Raw genomic sequence first — 23109 nt, forward strand, 5'->3', positions numbered from 1 at the left:
TCTGAAAGTTCACTCTAATCATCAACATCCATGTTCTAATACTGTTAATGATATGACCTGTGCTACACTCTTTTGTAATCATCTCTCTGTAAGACGGCCTTTTTCACTGTGTGTAAGGGAGCTTAGTGTTGAAATGGAAGTCCCACTCCTCAAACATCGCTTAATGCTTCCAGCTAAGCTGCTACCACCTTGGAAGTGGCATTTAATAGAATGTGACATATCCTTTGTAGAAGTTACAAAGCATGCTCCAGAGATCAAAATCTGAATGGATTTCCTAGAACTCCAGTACAAGCACTCCTGCACGGAGTTCTGCACAGACGCATCAAGGTCACATGCCGGGGTGTCCTATGCAGCCGTCAGTCCATCCTTCTCAAAATCCAATGTACTGCATCCGGAAACAAGTATCTTTATGGCTGAGGCCTATGCAGTATTGTCAGCTGTGAAGCATATAAGGAAATCACAACTCCAAAAAGCAATTATATATACAGACTCCCTAAGCGTCATGAAGGCCTTGATGTCACTCTGTAAGCACGAAAATCCAGTACTCCTTGAGCTCTATTCTGTCCTGTGTGAAGCATATATATCTAACCAGCATGTGCTGGGTGCCTAGCCATAGAGGCATCAAGGGTAATGTTCTGGCGGATGAGATGGCCACTTCAATTGCATCGCAAGCTATTATTCCTACCACTGCTGTCCCTGCCACAGATCTGAGGCTTTTCTTACGAAGGAAACTTCGAAACCACTGGCAACGCTTGTCAGATGTGGAAACAAATAATTAGCTGCACATAATAAAGCTACGATTAGGTTTCTGGCCTTCTGCAACAAAATCACGGCAAACAGATGTCCTATTCTGTCATCTCAGAATAGGACACACATTTGGCACTCATAATTTTCTATTTACTGGAAATAAACCTCCAACCTGTGGTAGATGCGGGAAGAGGCTCCTCCTGGGGACATCCTCCTGGAGTTTCGGGAAGCCGAATCAGAGAGAGACATTTTCCCCTAACATACCGGCAGCACATCCCTCTTCATCCTGTAATGGTTCTTGGTCCAGAACCGTTTTTTGATACCAACACAGTCATAGATTTCCTGAAAGATGTCTTACATGTGATTAGCCCCATGCATTCGTAGTGCTTCCTCTATTCAGAGGATGCCACTGTGATAGTAGTATTCTATAGCACATGCCTCCAGGCCCTTGTGTTTCAAGGGCTCTGGTGAGGCAGTAGTCCTCTAGCCAATTTTTTCATCTGACATTTTGTATATCGTTTCATTTTTTCTCAATGCACTTAAAAGCTCATAGTACACGTCATTGGCTACTGCCATTATCTTATTACACATAGATTTTACACACTTTACAGCGACTATTTTAGGCCCCTTTACAGCCTCTTCACATCAACTTCATTGAACTCATCACTCCACTGTGAAGTAACTAACACTGGCATGGTGCTCTTTGGCCCTACCTGGCCCTTGTGCCACTAAACAACACACATTCATTCATTCATTCATTCATTCATTCATTCATTCATTCATTCATTCATTCATTCATTCATTCAAATGTATCCGCTCTAGTGACCGCCGTCCTTTATTGCTGTCCTGCCCGCGGCTGAGTGACTTAGCGTCCGAATGTGCATTGTTTCTGAAAAAATAGTTGTTGCTAGGCAGTGACTTAGAGACTAACCCTGGACCTAACTTTGCCTAAATTTCCAAGCAACTAAATGAAATTTCCACTGACGTTAAAGAAATTAAGGAAAAAAGATTGTTAGATACCGACAACGAACTGGACACTCTAGGCGCACTTGAAGAAAAGTAGTTCTCTGCCAAGATGAGATTTATTCTATGAATACCACGATCCATTCACTTGAGCAGAGAATTTCGCAACTTGAGAATCGCAGCCATCGGTCAAACCTAATTATTTATGGCCTAGAAGAAATGAAAGAAGAAACATGTGAAAAACTTGAACAGGCTGTCAACAAAGACATAGAAAATATTCTTGAGCTAGAGCCAGTTCAAATTGAATGAATTCATAGATTGGGCAGATACGCCCCAAGCAAAATAAGGCCTGTCGTTCTGAAGCGTCCGGATTTTAGGCAGAATGGGGTTCTAAAGAATGGCAATCCTAAAGAATGGCTTCAAGCTCATGGATACTAAGCTGTCTAGAGGGGAAGATTTTTCTATGGAAACTCATGAGACATGGAAAAATCTTTGACGGCACAAAACCCAATCGAAACAAAAAAGAAAAAGTTGCCTTAGCATACACCAAGCTTCATATTAATGATATCGCTTATGTCTGGGATGATGAAAAGGATGAAAGGGTTCCCTCACAAAAAAATGACAACAAAGTAAATCAGCCAAATACTCGACGAAACGCTCAATCAAAGAAATAGCTTTACTAGCAATAAATGCTCGAACCATAGTAAATAAAACAGGATGCCTTGAGGAACTACTGCTTGATCAAGAACCACACATCGTGGCTATCACAGGAACATGGCTCACGCCTGATATCTTTAGTGAAGAAATCCACCCCCCCCCCCACCCCCCACCCCCCGCCTAGAGCACGCAGTAATTTGGAAAAATCAGCCTACACGTTATGGGGGTGTGGCCCTGCTGATAAACAAATATATTCCTTTTAACGCAGAAAATCCGGTGTCGACGTCCGGCGTTGGACGTCGCTTTGGCAAAAAGAATTTTGAACCTAATTCTGAACCACACGTACTCATCCACCAAATTTGCTCATACCCTGTCTTTCATTCTTTACAAAGTTATTCCTCGGAATTTTGAGAACGGCAGCCCACTAATAAATGTAAGGGAAAAAGAAACACTGACAGCGCACATTTTATCTTTTATCTTTTATCTTATGTCTTCTCAGACTGAAATATTAAAAGTGCGAAACAATAACAGGAGATCAACCCACGCAAGAGGCCACATTTCTACCAGAAAGCTTGCCTTCCTGCATAGCATTCGCCACCAGAGTTTCCCGGTAAATGTTATGGTTAAATAAGCTGCAGTTGCCAGGAAGCATGAAAAACAGTCAGGGGTCTTTGAATGCTATCACGTTCCACTCTTAAAGGCGAAGCTTAAGTGTCCTCCAAATTTTTGTCCCGCTTCCCGATGTTATGGGCACTGAGGCGGTATTCTGTAAGATTAATTGCAATGGCGTTAGCGTAGTCACCAGGTGTGTTTACAGAAGCCGCTCATCGGGGCATGAATGCATAATAGCCATTCAAGGGTATCTTCTGAGCCACGCCCATAATTCTCGCCATATCATCATGGGCGACCGGAATAACATACATTTCACGTCACAGTCATCGGAGACACTAATTGATTTAATGTTAAATTTCAGTCTACACCAATTTGTGCTTAACCCAACAGGTATAAAAGGTGAAACAAAAGGCATACTTGACATTATGTTGATTAGTGATCAGTTTCTGTTAAAGGAAGGGGTCATTAATATTATTCCAGGGATGTCTTATCACCACATACCAGTCTGTCAGCTGCAACTTGGATTTGGCTTACCACCACAACCATCAATAACCACTGTACGAAATTTCCATAAAGCTGATGATGCTAGACCAACTTAGCTTACGAATTTGAAATGTTTTCAGACATCACTATCAATCCAACGACTGATGTTAACAGCCTATGGTCGAGCTTCAAGGCTACTGTTACATAATGCATGCCACATTTTGTACCACTCAAAACTAGTAGGCCACAAAAACATAACCCTTGGATAACCCACAAAGTAATACACGTAAAGCGCACAGTGAAAAAGCTGCGTCATGCAATCAGAATGAAACGCAGTAATCCTGCAGGCACGTCTAACCTGCATGTTCTATTGTGGATTTCAAACAAAAAGCAAAACTGGTAAAAAAGCAGTACTTCACTGTAACACTTCCTGGTTACATCAAAAACAACCATCACAGATTTTGTAAACATTTTCGGCTGGGCAGGGAAACAGTCTTCTCTAACAGACAGTGAAAAGATGAATCAGGCCGATATGTTCAACAATTATTTTCAATATGTCTTTACTGATGATAACAATGTCACTCCCCCAGTCTTTCTTGTTTCCATTAGGCCCATTGAACCATTAGTAGTAAGTTACTCGGGAATTCTTAACCTGCTTCAGAATCTACATCCCAAGAAAGCATGTGGCCACAATGATATCGCAAACGATTTTCTGTTCTGGTATGCAGAATGGTGCTCTAAATACCTCGGCATAATTTATTGCAAATCTGTTGAAACAGCTAAACTGCCATCTTAATGGAAAATAGCAAAAGTACTGTATTTACTCGCATAATGATCGCACTTTTTGTCAAAAAATTTGACGCAAATTCATGGTTGCGATCATTACGCGGGTTAAATTTCCCATGGAAAGAAACATTTTCTCTTTTTATCCCGCATTTACTGCGGGATGACAAGCAGGCGGCTACCACTGTCAGTGCGGGACACCAAAACAACAATGGCGGCCGGCGGAGCAAGCCGAACGCGCCGAACGCGATTATTTTTCTTCTGGTGAGTACATTACGCACATTGAAACAGTTTCTTCCGTATCAGTAATGAATAATATCGTTAATATCGACAAGTTTGCGACAATAACGTAGCTATGTCCACTTTGAGGGGACAGAAACAGATATGGATGCACTTAGCTGCCAGTGACATAGAAACACATGGCGGACATGCTGCGGAAACTGCAGCGTTTGCCTTCACTGCTGTCCTAATACGGCATGTTTCCGCTAAGGGTGGGCGAATATCTTAGCTGCGTTACAAGCGTCGGCATATGAATGGGGTGCACGTATCAGTGTAAATGCGGCCACTATTGTTGCCGCTCGCAATTTGTTGCGTGCCCACGAGTGCAGACGAGAAGAATCGAAAGGTGCCTTTTATGTTGTTGTTGACCAAAACCATTATGAAGCCTACAAATAATAAAGCCGAGGCAAGTTTGGTTGTAGCTTTTTTTTTTTTTTTTTTTTTCATGGAAGTGTGGATAGTGATGAAAGGAATGAAATGGGGCATCTTCTTAAGAATGTTGGGTGCGTGCAGACTGCTTGGTATGTCTTAAAAGTCGTTCGCGTAGCATTCTACAGATGGTAAGCACGATCATCATTAGCTAGAGAGAGAGGAAACATTTATTTAGACCATCGAGGTGGTTACTCTTGAGGTCGAGTAGGTGGTGTTCTCATTCCAGGACTCTACTGGCCATGGCTGCTCAACGTACTTGCTGGACGAGAGCTTCTTGTCCTGCCAGGGTATCGCCAGTCAGCTGTACCTCCCACTGCTCAAATGACGTGCTAGGCGTCTTTAAGTGTTGAGGTTTGCCCCCCACACCCCCACGAGATGTGAAAGAGTGTAGGGCGTGTGTCGCCGCACCAGGGGCAGATGCCGCGATATGTATGTGGGAGCATTTTACTGTCTCTGTGTAGGTTTGGAAATGTGTTTGTCTGAATAAGTCGGAGAGCTACTGCATCTTCAGTGCTGAGCTTTCTGTGAGGGGGAGGATAAATCCTGCGGTTGTGTCGCTGGATCTCGAGTCGGTCGCAGTAATTGGACGGCAGGGGCATGAAGGTAAAGGGTGGGGATTGATGAGACGATTGCCCCGCTTGATTGATTAGCGCTCAAGCTAGGGCGTTCACCCTTTCGTTCCCCTCCAGACCCGCATGGACCGGCGTCCACATGATTTGATGATATTCTTGCAGCCTCAGGCCTAGAATCTGAGCCGCCAGCAGCGGTGTTCGTCTGTTGGTAAAGTTACAACAGGCCTGTTGCAAGTCGGTAACTACATGAACTTCCCTGCCTACCCTGCCTTCTTGCTTTATTACCAGCGCCGTGGATATGGTCTCAGCCGTAGCTAGGGTCTCTGCCCTTACAGAGGCCACGAGGGTCAAGGAGTTTTCTCTCCTGTTCACGGCGGCTACTACGAAGAGGCCCCCTACAGGGTACACCGCCACGTCCACGTACGTTGCGTACGGGTCACCCTTGAATTGTCGGCGCTGTCTGTCGATGCGAGCCTTGCGTCGTCCTTCATAGAGTTCATGACTCATGTGCTTTGGTATCGGGTTTGCCTTGATCTTGCCCCTGACCTCAGGCGGGAGTGATCGTTGCCCATCAAGGGCACGGAGCTCTGTTGCCGTCCCGGTCCGGTGGAGGATGGCTCTGCCCGCTGCCGTGTTCTGTAGTCTGGCCTTTTGCGAAACCATAACTGCGTCCATCAGCTCAGCGAAGGTGTTGTGGATCCCGAGGGCCGCTAACTTCTCATTTGAGGTGGTGACAGAGAGACCCAGGGCCGTTTTGTATGCGCCTCTGATGATGGCATCGACTTGTTCTTGGTTGCGTTTGTTTAGCGAGTGGTAGTGATACGGCATGCTATACGTTATTCTACTGATCACAAGAGCCTGGACGAGGCGAAGCGTGTCCTCTTCTCGCATGCCCTTGCGGCTTCTTGTAATTAGTTTGATAATCTGCGAGATCTGGTTGGTGGCAAACCTTAGGGTTTGGATGGTGTGGGAGGCTTTCAGATTGCTCTGGATCCAAAAACCCAGAATCCTAGTCTTATTGCCTTCCGTGATCTTCTGGCCCTCAAGATATAGGTCGATAGGGCCAGGGGACTTGTAGATACCTCCTCCGTGCACCTGGATCACCTCGGACTTATAAGGCGCGCAACGCATCCCGCTCGCTGCCGCAAATCTCTCCACGGCCGTCGCGGCCTCTTCGAAGGGTCGCCTCTTTTCGTGCTAGGGAGCCATTGGTGGCCCAGAGCGTTATGTCGTCTGCGTACAGGGCGTAACCTAGGTCGGGAATCTTCCGCAGCTCTTTGGTCAGCACTAGTATCGCGACGTTGGAGAGAATCGGGAAGACTATCGCCCCTTGCGGTGTTCTTTTGTTCGGCACGTCGATCATATCCGATCGAGTCTGGCCTATTCCGATGGTTGCCGTCCAGCCCGTCAGCAACAATTTAACGTAATTAAAGATGCACTCCCCGCAGCTGATGTCATTCAGTCCCTTGAGAATGGCCTTGTGAGAGATGTTATCGAAGGCCCCTTTTAGGTCGAGTGCAAGCAGGAGGTGTTCTACTCCCTTCGGAATGCCCTTGAGAACTTCTTCCCTTAGGACTAGGAACGCATCTTGCGCAGAAAGTCCCGGCCTGAAGACAAGCGTGGTGTGTGGGAAGAGGTCACCGTCTTCTATGTAATGTTGGAGGTGGGTTTCGATGACTTGGCACACGACATATCGCTGCGACAAGTTCAGGGTGCAATGATTACACGGGAAAGAAAAAAATCAAATTTTGATGACAAAATTCAGGGGTGCGATCATTAGGCGAGTGTGATCATTAGGCTAGTAATTACAGTAATACCAATCCACAAAGCAGGAGATACTGCAGCCCACTGTAATTTCTGACCTATATCACTCACCAGTACATCATGTAAGTTACTCGAGCACATAATTTTAAAGCACTTAGCTCTTTTTTTTAGAAAATAATACCCTTCTGTCTTCCCATCAGCGCGGCTTCAGGAAAGGATTATCAACCATAGCTCAGCTTACCGAAGTAGTCCATGATCTTTCGTTTAGTATCAACAGTTGTAGCCAACCTGACATAATTCTGCTTGATTTATCGAAAGCGTTTCATTGGGTGAGCCATAACAAACTAATTTCAATACTACAAAATGTTATTGGGGATGGAGAAATTACGAATTGGGTGAAAGACTTTCTAAATGACCGAACAAAGTTTGTGGTTTTCGAAGGTGCATCATCAAGGACAGCTTCAGTTAACTCAAGTGTCGCCCAAGGATCCATCCTGGGGCCATTATTATTCATTATTTTTACAAATGACATCACGCCAATATAGAATGCAAAATTTAACTTTTTGCAGACGATTGCATCATATATAAGGAAATTAACAATCGTGATGATCACTCGGCATTAAATCTTTCACTAGACAAGATAGCTCACTGGCACAAGCAGTGGAAAATGTCTGTGAACAGATCAAGAACATTCTGTATAACGATAACAAGGAAAAAAGAATGAATCATCTGAATACACTTACATAATTAACAACGCACCATTGCAAAGAGTTACGCAGCAGAAGTATCTAAGTGTCACTTTGACTTCAGATCTGAGATGGGATTAGCATATTAACAATCTCGTAGCAGCGGCTTTACGTAAACTGGTTCTCCTACGAAGGTGCCTACCATTTGCACGAACACATACTAAGCTATTAACCTACACAACTTTTGTGCACCCAATCTTAGAGTATGCTAACACTGTATGGTTTCCGCATACTGTCACTAACGTAATAGTTCTGCAGAAACCCGCAAGGTGGAAAAAATTAATTAAAGGGAAAATGAGACATCCACCCAAACGTAGCCAAGTGCTACAAAGGAAACCCATACGGATTCCTCGAAAGAAAAGCTTCGAAAGAAAAGCCGGGACCACCGCCTTTCGGGGCAGCCGCTCTACCATCTGATTTAACCAGGTGGCTAGCAGAAGGCAGGCGAAGTCGTATTTATGAACAACTAATGAAATATTGTAACTAATTTAGCCAAAATTGAATGGGTACAAAGGAAGGCCATTAGGTTCATTCATAACAAGTACAAGTGAACCGACTCGCCCAATAACCTTTTAGCATATTCCAGACTACCTACGCTTGAGATAAGAGCAAAATTGGCACGTCTGAGGTTTCTGCACCAACTCCTGCATAAGCACAGCCGGATCTATGCATCCAAATACATCTTTCTTGCAGAATCTCGAACACTAAGAAACAAACAGGTGCTTTTCCTCATCTATATTAATGACCGCCCTGACTGCATTACTTTTTACTCTATTAAGCTTTTTGTTGGCGACTGTGTACTTTGCTATTTGACTAATCTTTACAGTGATTCTTTCATTCCTCCAACAAGCACGGAATGGAACCATCTCACTGCCATCGCCGCCATCACGGACACTACTAACTTCAAGAACGCCATTCAAGATGCCTTTGCTTAAATCCAATGTTATTTGCACAAATTGTTCGTTATGTTTCCCCCACTCCTTTCTTTAGTGCCTCCGGGCCCAGAAAGTAACTAAGTAAATAAATAAATAAATAAATAAATAAACATGCGTACACTCTAAAAGTATACTCTTATAACAACGATTGCTTCAAACACTCTTTTTTTCCCTTGACACTCAGTAAATGGAATCGTTTAGACCCATCCATTACTAACACAGAATCCTTTGGGGATTTCACCTCAAAAATTGAAAGTATGTTTAGTAACTAGTCTTCTGTTTCTTTCTTTTTTTTTCACTATTTTCTTTCATAGCAAAGAGCCAGTTGGCTATTTTCTAGGTGTGTGTATCCTTTGTGGTACATAAATTAGTCCGCTGTCCTGTTCGCATGTAACTAGCATTGTTATTTTCTGTTTCAGAATAGGTACTGTTGTTTATGCCGCCTGTCAAAATACAGTTGCATAGTGTTCATTGCATTTTAGGCTAATGCCCTCTTGCTTTGGTCTCGTAAGAGAATGGGAGTATTGTGAATTGGGGTGTCTACCAACTGGGAAAACCGGAATTCTCAGGGATTTTGAGTAGTCTGGAAATACTCAGGGTAAAACTCGGAGAATTTGTGCTTCTATCAGGGAAAATTGGCTGTAAATTTATCGAAAGAGAACGAAAGTCGCGTTAATGCTGGATCGATTAGCAGAGAGGAATCGAAACGAATCGTCCTTGGTGCCGTGTCGTCGGCTGGAGGAGTTACAAGTGTACAGTCAACAATCAACTGTTGTCTGCCCAATAATTCAGACGGCTTTGCGGCACTACCGCGTACCCATAAAGTGAATGTATAAGAACATATGGAATTTCAGCCACAAGAACCCTTCCACGTCTGCACGCCTGATTTTCTGGACTTTTTGCCGTGACCGTAGGTCCGAAATGGCATTAATCAAAGCCACCACTGCCGCCATTTTCTCTTGTCCGTAGGTCCGCTGGCAGCCGTAGCCACCACTGTGGCAATGCTAGGCCTAGCTGCTTCGAGGCTCCCTATTAAGCTTCTTATCGTGAGAAGCCAACAAACAAAGACACCAAGAAAAACATATGGGAAATTACTTGTACTGCTCGCACATGTAATGCGAAGATGTGGGATCGTTCCCTACCTGTGGCAAGTTGTTCTTTCTTCCACTTTCATTGCCATTAATTTATCATTTCTTTAATTCAATTACTAAGTATGTGTAATTTTCCCAATGTTTTTCTTGGTGTCTTTGTTTGTTGGGGCTTCTCATGATATGATTAATAAAAATCGGGCCCGTTAATTAACCCCCTTTCTTCTAATTATTAAGCTTCTTGCCATTCTGTGCCATGTTTTTCATTAAAAGAATTCACTGCTGTCAGCAATGGCACCGACTCCGCCTTTGTGTTCCTTGCGATTGGCTTCAAAGCTCGGAAAGGTCAGTGCTTCGCCTCAGTACAGCAATGTTACGCAGTGAAGCATACACAAGAGTATTGCAGTGAAGCATAATGAGCATTGGAAGAGGCAATTGTTACGGGACACAGTATATATTCCTTAGTTATACAGGCATGCACCAGCCATCTCCTGTCACAGTACAAGCACCAATATGCTGAATAGGCATACTGGCAGGGCTTCAGAGCTTTTTCAGATGTGCCTGTGGCAATTTGAGCCTTAAAAGGTAGTAAAAGACATGCATTCATTTTTTCAGACGTTTCTGCAGCCCCTAGGGAGTCAGAAAAGTCGGATGTCGACTGTATAACTGACCAAGAGGATGCTTCAAATGGTGCATGGGGCGAATGGACAGTGGAAGGAGGACGAGAACAGAAAGGACTGATGCGTTGAGGAATGAACAGGAAAGGAAGCGAAGCCCCACTTGCTTCTTTGAAGGAGCATGACCTGAAAAAAACAAAACAAATTGTTGGCTAACACCAAGATGCAGGTGTCCCTCATCGAAACTGAAATTGACTCTTTAAAGCAGTGAAACGCAACACTGAGGCATTGTGCGCAGGCTTCGAGTATGTCAGGACAATTGAGGTCGACTTACCAGCTGTTAAGAGAGAATCTCACTTGTGACAGAGTTCGGGCCTCCTACCAATGAGCTTGCTGTCAGTTGATAGAAGTAGCTCATATTCGAAAATATTTGATTCTGTATGCATTTCCTTGGTTTTTTTATTTGAGAATGTTCAACTCGAATCGCAATGGGTTTTACCATTGTTTTTTCGAAGATATTTTATTCGCTGTGCATTTTACTAACCCCTGCCTTCTGTTTACGTTTTGAATGAAATAAATGCTACTCCTTGATATTCAAACTGGATTAAGTAGCTTTTTTTTTTTTTCACATGCTTACTAAAGAGTAACAGCATCGGGCGACATGGTGTCAGCCCGTCTCGACATAAAACAAAGTTCTCTGTCACTCGGGCAATATTGCAAAGGCACTCATGGAAAACCTGGAAAACTTAGTGAATTTGGAAATGTCAACTTGGTAGACACCCTGTGAATAAATAAATAAATAAATAAGTCAGTCAATGTTGACCAAAAACATGTCAACGACACGAAAGCTACAAAAAAGCTGCAAACCCTTGACATTTGGTGTTAAGGCTACGCACCATCGACTTTTGGTGGGAGTCGAACCACAACCATTTGTGGGAGTCGAATCCATGACCTTTGGTGTTAATGAAGGCAAGGTTAATTAAGATAGTTAAGGCACTTGAACCCACGACCTTAGGTGGGAGTCAAACTCGCAACCTTTGGTCAGAGTCGAACCATTAAGGGGGATCTGCACATCATGTGTTCATCTTTAATGCATTGGCACTTGAGCTTACGCCTTCAATTCATCTTAGAGATAACATAAGAAACCCTGTGAATTTTTAAAATACTAAACTCCTTACAATGTGGTTTCAGAGAATGTAGATCCTCAACAGATCACATAGTTTGCATTGAGGCTAATATCCATGATGCTTTTCTACACAAGCAGTTTTTCTTGTTGGTATTAACATGGAGAAAGCATACGACACCACTTGCTGTTCTGGAATTTTTCATGACCTCTCTTTGGTAAGGGAGTCCGAGGCATTATGCCGAATGTTATTTGAAGTTACTTGTCCAATCACACGTTCTGCATTAGAATTAGTAACATCTTATCCTGGCTATTTGTGCAGGAGACTGGTGCACTACAAGGTGGTGTGTTAAGCTGTACCTTCTTTGTTGTGTAAATGAACTTGCTGCATACCGTCATACCATGTACAATGTGTTATTCTGTCTATGTGGATGATGTACAAATTGGCTTCAAATTACGTAATCTTCCTATCTGTGAGCAACAAGTACAACTTGGCCTAAATGAATTGTCTAAGTGGACAGACGAGAATAGATTTAAACTAAACCCTCTGAAAAGTATGTCCGTTCTCTTCTCAAATAAAAAAGGTATACAATCAGAACTCGATATATAGCACATGTACATATGGAATTATTGCGTATATCGAACACTTACTATATCACCTGGAAAATCGCACACATTTTTAATTTTTTATTTTGAACAGGGTTGGATGTAAAATTGATATATCGAACTTTACTACCCTAGACTATGTGTCCTTTCTTGACAGGCGGTGAGCTTTCCTGCTACACCTTTGAAGATAGCGGTGGCGGGATGGGCATTCCTGACTGCTGCTCACTATAGCTGCACACATCAATTGCGCTGAGGGCGCCGTTTGAACGTAGCGGTGTATGCACGCGGCAGCTTGGCTAGCTCGACAACATCATTGACGTCTTGCATTTGCCACACTGACTCCTCCTTGGTGCCCCTCCCTGCGCCTGCCACGCCTTGCGAGGAATGGTGGTTTGCTTCCACAGCGCACGTTCACTAGGTTCACTCATAGACAACATGGCAGATGCCACTTAGTACTTTGTTATTGACAGTGTTTCAAAATGCTTCGATTAACAGGACATGGAGATCGCAGCAGAAGTAGTGGCCAAATGAGGATACTGCCGAAGTTGATCCTGCAAGCGCTCATGTCGCTTCACTCCCAACTTCAACTGAGGCTGTAGCTGCTTTGGCCCTTCTTCACCGCTACTGCGGTGCAATAGAACGCACCGGCCTTTCGTTTGTGGATCGTTGAAACTATGCTGAGGACGCCATGGTTAAGCATGCAGCTGCCAATAAGAAGCAGGCAACAATGCTGCAGTACTTTCAGCCAAAGAAATGAATACTTTGTGTAAAGCTTCAAGTGAGTATTTACTGCGCCATGATTGGTTAATTGATTGATTTGTACAAGTTTTTTATGTTTTTGACATGATTTTATATATCGAATTCTGGCTATATCGAACTATTTTGTGATCACTGCACTGTTCGATATATTGAGGTTTGACTGTATTACGAGACCCCATTATTCATCTTAATTGAGAACACCTATCTGTGAGCACTGAACATAAATTTTTAGGTATCATATATCTTAGACTCCAAACCAACTTTTATATCCCACTTCAAAATATCTGAAAGTGAAGGGCCTCAAGACAATGAATCTGCTGAAGCTCCCATCGCACACAACCTGGGGTTATGGCAGGAGACGGCTTCTTAATTTGCATAAGTCTCATGTGCTCAGTGTAACATTCTGCAACACACAGTAGAGAGTTTTAGAATAGGGGCCCCAAATGTTTTGGGGCCCCAAGGAAATAGCGTCAAAAACACTGTGCATATGCAAGATGCAAACTGTCTTTGGGTTTTATGTCAGGCAGACTATTTCACTGATTTAGCAGGAGCCGTAAAAGCTGCCCCAAAAGCTTTGCGTCAACAAACATAGCGGCACCCATCAAAGTGACGGCTCTAACTACGCACCAAACTAAGTTCGATTCGTGGTAATACGTGAGGTTCATAAGCTAGGAGAAGTGACTGCAGTTATCACTTTATCTCAACTAACATGTGTAATGAAGATTGATTCATTAGACACCTCCGATTCCCCAATTCGGCTGTCGATTTCATGGCTGATAGGCCTGACACGGCTTAACTTGGCTGGTGAAGGCACGTAAAGTTGGTTACTCAAAACTAAGCGCAACAAATTGCTTGCATTAATAGAATACAACCTCTAAATTGTAATTAACTGTGAAAGCATAAAAGTCAAAATTGCTCTTCTTATCATAAAATGGTACATTTTATTTTAATATTGTTACGGTAATATTCCCCTAGAGAAGCGTAGATGAAGAAGACTCTTGTTATCTGGCACGCGCATTTGACCATATGGTTCAGTGCTTATTCGCCTTGTAAATATATTGTAAATATGCTTCCCTGTTGTGTCTGCTTCCACGTAACATCTTGAAGGAGGTGCTGAAAATCTGACACAAGTTGGAGCTCTGCAGCAGTCACCAAGTCTTCACTACAGGCATGTCTTCCGGCGGTGAAACTGTCAATGGTGGCCGCCATGCCAGCCATCATCCTAGCTCCACCCCGTGATCCTGGGACCTTTTCCGGCGCTGATGGCAACGACGTTCATGACTGGACTCGACTTTATGAGTGTGTAAGCGCACTTTACAGGTGGGACCCGACGTTGCTGCTAGCGAATGTAATATTTTATCTAAAGGAAACTGCGAAGGCCTCGTTCGATAACAACGAAGAGGAGCTCACAAGCTGGAGCGTATGTGAGACATAACTTCGCGAGTTGTTTGGCCAACCTGCAGGCTGCCAGCGTGTTGCCAAGAAAGAACTTGCCTCGCATGTGCAGACGTCTACCGAGTCATACCTGACATACATTCAAGATGGGTGGGCCCTTTGCCGAAAAGTTGACGCCAAAATGACAGAAGCCTATAAGGTTGCGCACATACTAAAGGGAATCACGGACAATGCACTTAACCTGATCGTGTTTAAAGACTCTTTGACAGTCAAGGCGGTTATTGCTGAATGCCGACGCTTCAAAGATGCTAAAATCCATTGCATTGCCCACAACTTCCCCCAGCTTCCAAACAAGGCATCGACATCAATGTGTGAGGATGTTCGTATAGCGATTCAGCCTTCAACATCGGAGGCTATCACCCAAATCGTTCGATGCAAAATCGAAGCTGCATAGCCTGCGCATTTCGCACCATATCGCATATACAATCCATTGTTTGTCAAGAACTGGCAAATGTGGGCATTCAAACCATCTGTTCTGTGAACCGTCCTGACATATACCCTTCAGCCACCTTCAACCCTTTCCAACGCCATTGTCCTACTTCCAATTATCACGATCCGAATGCGGGGAGGACGCCTGACGACAAGCCAGTTTGCTTCTTATGGGGACGTGTCGGACACATTTCAAGGCATTGTCGAAGTCCTTGGTCCACACCTTCTCGAACAAGCTTCTCCAGCTTCCGCTATCCACCCCAAAGCCAGCACCAGGTACCACCCCCAGTTGAACCAGAAACATCTGCCAAGAACACTACGATTGCTGCCCAGCACAGCTGCTCGCCCTCATGTCGACGCCGACCCTTCTCGTTTGCCTTCCCCATGCCATTTTCTGTCCCCATCCTGCTCCCGGCATTTTCTTTTGGAAAACTAATGGCTCTAGCTCCTGGAGATATTGCTGCAATTATGACGTGCCTTCACATTCCTCTGCTGATGCTCCCTACCAATCAGAACCTGATCGATGTTGAAGTGGATGGCCTACCTGTTACAGCTTTGATCGACACTGGCACCCATATTTCTCTTATGAGCTGTCACCTTCATCAGCAGTTGAAGAAAGTTATGACCCCTGCCCCATCACATGCTGTACGTGTGGCCGATGGTGGTATGTCTTCTGTAGCTGACCTATGTACCACAAGTATCAGTGTTGCCGGCCACCAAACTTCTGATTTGTTCAACGTCCTCGCCCACTGTTCCAATCACGTCATCCTCGGTCTTAACTTTTTATCCGCCCACTCCGCCCTTATCGATTGTTTTCCTGGTACCGTATAGCTTGGCCTACCAAGTGCAATTGATCAACCGAGACCTGTCAAGAGTTAGCTCTGCTCTGCCGAGCATGTCTGTTTCCCGCCGCAAGCCATGACTTGTGTTACATTTATACACTCTCCACCAGTACCCAACGGTGACTATGTGCTCGTTCCACTCACTGCCGTTCTGTTGACACATAGTGTTGGTATTCCGCACACTGTTATAACTCTACATGACAATCCTGCTTGCCTTCCTGTGCTGAATTTCGGGCGATGCTCACAAGTCTTCCCACAGGGCATTTCCCTCGCTATGTTGACGCCTTCCTATGACTACGTCATCTTTGCACAATCATATTTGCGCCAATAAAAACTACACATCAATCAATCAATTCATTCCTAATTAGAGTATCTATTGCAAGGTCTGCAGCTTTAAACTCTCATTTCTTGGCTCAGACTGGGCATAGAAAGGTGTGTGCCACACATGTCACTATTCTTTAAATAGAGTTATTTGTTTAAAAGTTCCTTGTTTATTTTTTGTTGTCTGTTTGTACCAACCAGGTACACATCATATCTCATCTGTGTATAAAATTGCGCATTGCTCACTAATAGAAGTTACATTGAAAGTTGACACTTTTGTCCGTCTAGTCTCTTGTTTCAATGACAGAACTTGTTTTCAAATATAAAACCCAGGCAATCAATCAATAATTTCTCCTGGCTGGGATGCTTGGCGACCACCGTGCCAACTGTAAAACACCGGCTGATAGCCACAATCACGGCCATGCACTCCCAGGTGCCCTTGTCCAGCACACAACACAGTGTATATGGTTTCCCACTTGCTCTGCAGACTTCCTGCTCCTGACCCACCAGCTCCTGGGGAGCATGATGGGCTTTGTGGCACTGCCACACATCCTGCACAAGCTGATGCAGGTGAGACTCGGTAGTCATTGGCACAACCGTTACTCACCATGCTCTCCTCCATGGCAGGATCCAGCTTACAGCACAGGCAAGTTTGGGGAGGTGCGTCACTTTGTGGTGAAGATGCTGGACACTCACAATTATGAAAAGGTGAGGTCAAGCACATCTTGCTGCAATAGTATCCACAAAAAATGTTCTCCAACACCTAGTCCATGATAGCTTCCATAGATGTTGAAAGCCTCCCAATCATGCCGTGAAAATTATAATGTATAATTTCTGCCAGAAACATAATTGATTTTGAATAATTTCGAAACTTTGAGCTTGATGTGAGTGCAAATCCTTCATTTCTGGTGTAAACCAACTACAGTGCAACTTGATGAAAATTGATTGGCAGAGCCCGATTGTGTCAATTGCTACTGTGTACTGGGTGCACGGCTGTGTATTCCTTGCCAGATGGGCAAACTGCGCCTGTCACTGGGTTCAACAAAGTTTGCATGAGTTGGTATCTTGCTTAGAATCAAGAGAGAAGAAAGGAATTCTCTTAGCAGTCTCACCATAGGTGCACAAACAAAGCACAAGTTAAGTGCACTAAACTGCCACCACTGGAAATGCACCACACAGCAGAGAAACATCTAAAGGTTCACTGCAGCGCAACACTGTTTCAAGTTTCGATTTCTGTGCATGATGACCCACCAGTGGGTGACTTGTCATATTCTTCGGGTATGTCGTGACCCACCAGTGAGTCACCAGGGAGTTGTGCTCCTTAGAAACTTCCTCAACGTGCAGACAGATGGTGCCATGGCTAATCAGATCAGAAGCAACAAGAATGTTTCATCTCTGTTGATTTCTAACGAAGTGGTCACTTGTGCACTGCAGAAAATCCCTGCATAGCCACATAGAGGTAATAACCCACGTCGCAGTGAATACCTTTACAATTTTTTCCAGTAGAATGCTCCCTGGTACAGTGTTCTACAACTTTTAATGTATGACCAGGGCTGCTCGAACAGAAAAATTTTTAAATAAGATGTTCTAGGAAAATATCTTTAATTATGAAATTGAATACAGGCTATTTTATAATTTTTAAACAAACTGAAATATTGTGTGTGTGGCATTCAATTGGGAAAAAAGGTTTTTATTTACATCATGTAATATATGCATGTAGCACTGATACAGCAGGGCATCTAGTCCGCTCAGCAGATTGTAAATATATAACAACTGCTTTCAGTTATGTGGTGCCCCATTGGTAAGCAAACAACTCCTAGATTATCTGTTTCTTAAAGGAGATTAGTACAGCACCTCTGGGACGCAGACATGGTAGTAACGTGCAGTCCACTTATAATGATACCATGTATAATGATGTATTGGTTATAATGATGAGATGTTTTAAGAGTATCAACTTATGCATTAGGGCTATGAGAAAAAGAGCCATATCGTACAGTTAAACCTCAATATAACGAACTTCAATATTACGAAATTCTTGATATAACGAAGTATTTAATTTTCCATTACCTCTTTTCCATAGAACACCATGTAATTAAACCTCAATTAGAACGTCAATGAAGTGTGTTTGTAGGCAATTTCAATATAACAAAATTTTGCTTAATTCCGCAGCAAAGGAACGCTGAGACAATAAATGAAAATTTCCATGGACGCAAACGGTCCAATGATTCAATTACAAGTGGCTGCTTGCAAATGCAGCTTTCAAATCACGTGTGGCATGACAAGAGGGACTGCCGAAGTGAAGCCGCATCATATTCCATATAAAGTCCAAGTGTAGTTTGATCTTGTCACACCTCGCGCACTTTGTGCATCAGGTGCTAGTGAAAGTGTGCGAGATTGAGAAAGAAAGATGGTGGCTTCACGCACGAGTGCCACCTTTGCTCCCCGTGCGAGCAAAGGGAAAGAGGGGGAGGGCAGCGAGCTTGTGGTAATGCGCGAGCACGAGGGGCGGGGTTGGTGCAGATCGCGATTTCTGGCGTGCGTCTCAGCTGTGGCTACGCATGGCTGTAAGTGCGGCTGAGCACCTACAGAGCCGCGCACCCAGCTTTAGAGGTAATCTGCTGCATGAGCAAAGAGTGGGGGGGCCGAGACAAAGTGGCATCATGTAAAGTCTTCCCGCATGTTTATAATTGAAGGTTGTGTAATCTCGAATTTCAGTGACCCGTTGGAGCAAGAGGCAGACGAAGCATTTGCGCCCCGCTGCCGGTGCTTTTCATGATAGCGTCGTCCCAGTGCTGGCGACACTATCAGCCGCGGGGGTGGCGTGCTAGCGAAAGCGTGGCTGATTTCGCTTAATTCGTGCCGCCTAGGTGAAGATGTCGTGGATGTGGCATGAAACTGTACCATTCATTGCTGACTCCCAAATTGGTCAAAATGAATTCTTTTCTCATTAAAATTTGCTTTTTTTGATTGCGCAGTTATTCAGAAAATTCTGCGACCCCTTTCTGTGTAGAAAAAATCGACCGGCGACTGTACTTGTTTGCATAAAAGGTCGAATTTCAATACAACGAAATTTCGATATAATGAAGCAAATTGCCGACTTTACCTACTTCATTATGTCGAGGTTTAACTGTAATAACAATGTGTCATTCACCGCATATTGGATATAACAATCAAAATTTTGCCTTGTGGAAAGCATTTTCCATGCAAAATAATCATGACATTTGCGTTGCTTAGTTCCCCTTAAATGAACGATGGCGAGACGGGGCAAAAGGTTTGGCTACGCAAGTTCGCCATCATTAGCGTGTCCTGCCACCTGCCCGCACACCAATTGTGAAAACCACGGAGAGCATCGCGAGTTGGCATAGCGCACCACAAGATGGTGCCAGCTGCTTCACTTCTGGGTTGCCCAAGGTCATGCTCAATTTAATGATATAGATGAACAGACTACTTTTACCTCAGAAGTGTTTTCGATGAGTGCAGTGCTCCTGCAACAAGTTTAGATATAAGTAGCCAACCGATTTTTTGGAGCTGCTGCTATTTGCACTTACCTGCAGCACCACCACTGGCTCTATAGAACCAATTTGTTGAACCAATGTATAAAGGAGACCGAAATTTTGGGCAGTGTACTGGATCTTGTTTTATTTTTCTTACATTATGCACATGCAATTTTGCAAAATAGCAAATATGGGAACTGTGAATGAAGTTGCCATAATTCAGGTTGTCGCCTCACGTCCATGCAGTTTTAAAGCGAAACTGTCTGACAGGTCTTTACGCTCCATTGGTCAAACTGTGTAGAGAGGGGTTTACTGAGGTGCACGTAAAGTTTGGTGTCCTCTCACTCCTGCCATGGTTTATGTTGGCAAGCTGCAGCGGTTTTGAAATGGTCACGAAACCTTAGCTTACGCCCATCTCTACAGTGTGTTGGACCTTTCCTTCCCGAGTGCCATACAGCTGCTGTGAAGAGATTACTTTGTTGGCATGACGTCAAACCTTAACAGTGGTCACCAATTCTCAAATTCATTGAAATAATTTTTTTTGTAATTGAAATTAATTTTTTCAAAATACCCGATTATTCTAACATTCTTCACGGCCACTCCTGTGTAAGAAACGTTTGTTGATGACTAGACTTCTTTGCATGTAAGGTAGAATTTTAATGCAGTGAAATTTAAATACAGTAGAACCTCGTTGATACATTCCCGTTATGTACGTTTTCCCGGTGCCAACATTCACAGCTGAAAACACAAAAAATAACCCAATAGGTTTATGCTCATTTTTTACCGGTTCATACGTTTCCGGAAAACACAATTTTTCAGCACCAACATTCATTTCATTTCATTTCATTTCATTTCATTTATTATCACCTTGAAGGCCCGAAGGCATTACACAAGGGGGGGGCAATACAAACACGTGTAAGAGTGGTTTCTTGCAAAACAACTAAAATAAGAAAGGAAACACATTGCTGATTTTGTACGACTTTAAACAATCAAAGAAAAAAAAATCGAATTGAAAGAAGTAACACGGCAATACATTCGCAATAAAAGAAACAAAAGAAAAAGACTAGGTGGAAGGGTTGACAAGGGTAGACTATTCCGATTGGTTTATGATGGGTTCCTGAACGATGTACACTGGGAACAGAAAGTTATTCAAAGTGATTTGTTAGGTATTCACGAAATTTTTTGCAGTCAGTACAGGTAACGAAGTTGTCAGGGAGCGCATTCCAATAAACGATTGCATCAGGAAAGAAGGAAGTGGTCATGGCAGATGAGCGGCTGGGTAAACGTGCTATGGCAGAGCTGTGACTTATGCGAGAGGAAGTTCGTAATGGTGGTTTAAGAAGGTGGTGCCTTGAGCGTGGATTGTAAAAAAAGAGTGCAGCAAGCAATGACGTGATATGATGCGGCGAGACTTCAGTGTTGGCAGACCTATTGTTTGCTTCAAAGAAGTGACACTAGTGTACCGTGAATAATGTGAAGTGATAAAGCGGGCGGCTCGGTTTTGAACGGATTCCAATGATGCGGCTAGGTAATCTTGAGATGGATGCCAGACAGCAGAAGCAAATTCGTGTTGTGGACGGACAAATGTCAAGTACGCCAACTTCTTTACCTCTGGGGATGCCTTCTTTAGATTTCTTTGTAGATACCCGAGTGAGCGCGCAGCTTTGCGACGTATTGTTTCGATATGTGTTATCCAAGAGAGTGATGACGTCAAAATAAGACCCAGGTACTTGTAAGATGAAGTAGCGCTGATGTTGACAGAGCTAATCCGATAAATTGACTGAAAAGGACTGCGTTTTCGGGTAAAAGACATAGATTTGCATTTCGATAAGTTAAGAGGCATGTGCCATTTTTCACACCATGACGAGATGGCATCGAGGTCACGTTGCAGGCAAAGAACATCGCAGAGGAGTTAACAGTGTTGTAAACTACGCAGTCGTCTGCGAAAAGTCGTAGTTTACAATGTATGCTAGTAGGCCAGTCGTTTAGATAGATTAGAAATAATAAAGGGGACAGACAGGCGCCCTGAGGGACGCCCGAAGTCACATCGATAAGAGGTGAGCGGTGATTGTTTGTGGAAGTGTATTGTGTGCACCCGGATAGGAATTGTTCAATCCATCTGAGTAAGTTATTACTGATTCCAAGTCCAGATAGTTTTTGCAGTAGGAGCTTGTGAGGCACCTTGTCAAAAGCTTTTGAGTAATCTAAGAAAACGGCGTCGATCTGCAGGTTCCTGTCCATGATAATCATAATGTCGTGGGTGAATTCGGCGAGTTGGGAATCACACGATAAGTGTTTTCGGAAACCATGCTGAAATGGGTAGAAAAAATTATTGCTTTCAAGGAATTTCATTAGGTTTGAGGCTATAATGTGTTCAAGTAATTTTGAGGAGATGCTTGTAAGGGAGATTGGGCGGTAATTGATAAGGTTTGAGCGATCACCTGATTTAAAAATTGGCAAGATATTAGCTTTCTTCCAGTCACCTGGAACGGTCCCCGTTTCTAGCGATTGTTTGAATAGTACGCAGAGTATTTGTGCTGATACATGAGAGGTGTTCTTCAGAAGTTTACTACTAATACCATCACAGCCAGCGGAAGATGATGGTTTAAGGCTATTGATTAGGTTAAATATGCCCTCCGCGTATATGTCTAGGTCTGGCATAGTTTGCACTGAAGCAGTAAGTGTGGGCAGGTCAGGTACGTGAATGGGAGCAGTAAATACAGAAGAATAGTAGTTATTTAGGGTGGTTGCGCATTCATCATTATGGATAGGTTCACCATCGAGGTCAACGAGTTCGATGGTGTTGGATCTGTCTTAGTGGAGAGCATGCGCCAAAATTTATTTGGATTTGATTGGAGAATGCAGAGTAGATCGTGACTGTTAAATTTATCTTTAGCTTGACTAACCTCCTGAATATACAGTTTTACGCATGCGTGATACCTTTCCCACGCTGCAGTGCTATTACTTTGATTTGCTTTCCTGTAGAGACATTTTTTACGTTTAAGAAGATATTTTACACGTTTACTGAACCAAGGGTTGTTATAGTCTGATTTTACGACAATAGTGGGTATGTAGTTATCTTTTAGCTTTAACATTGCGTTTCTAAATAGTTCCCAGTTGGGAGTTCACTGAGCGTGACGAAAAAGTGGTCTGAAAGTTTTGCCAAAATGACTCTAGTCCACTGTTTATGGCCTCATAGTTACCTCTCCGGTAGTCAGAGATTAGTTTTTGGGTAGATGATTTCTTACTCAGTGGAAGACGAATAACAACGTGCAGGAGACAATGATCGCTGAAGCCAGGTATCGCGGTAATGGCGGAAATGTCGTCCGGGTGACTTGTAAGAAGTAAGTCGAGTATGTTATCGCCTCTGGTGGGGCATGTTATCATCTGCTGGAGGTTGAA

At 43.6% G+C, this 23109-nt stretch overlaps 1 protein-coding gene across 11 annotated transcripts in view; it reads left to right on the forward strand.

Annotated features, from left to right (window-relative positions):
• Positions 1–23109, forward strand: part of Vps8 (vacuolar protein sorting 8) — a 947651-nt gene that overhangs the window by 819331 nt on the left and 105211 nt on the right. For 10 of the 11 annotated variants that reach the window (XR_012825005.1, XM_075677146.1, XM_075677136.1 and 7 more), the window contains 3 exons: positions 4420–4509; positions 16701–16783; positions 16841–16921. Coding sequence is in view for 10 of the 11 variants with exons in the window: in XM_075677146.1 (XP_075533261.1) it covers positions 4420–4509; positions 16701–16783; positions 16841–16921 (254 nt within the window). In the remaining variant the exon portion in view is untranslated. The remainder of the gene's footprint in view (positions 1–4419; positions 4510–16700; positions 16784–16840; positions 16922–23109) is intronic. The other variant, XM_075677141.1, reaches the window with a different exon arrangement.

Source organism: Dermacentor variabilis, unplaced genomic scaffold (genome assembly GCF_050947875.1).
Source record: "Dermacentor variabilis isolate Ectoservices unplaced genomic scaffold, ASM5094787v1 scaffold_12, whole genome shotgun sequence".
NCBI lineage: Eukaryota > Metazoa > Arthropoda > Arachnida > Ixodida > Ixodidae > Dermacentor > Dermacentor variabilis.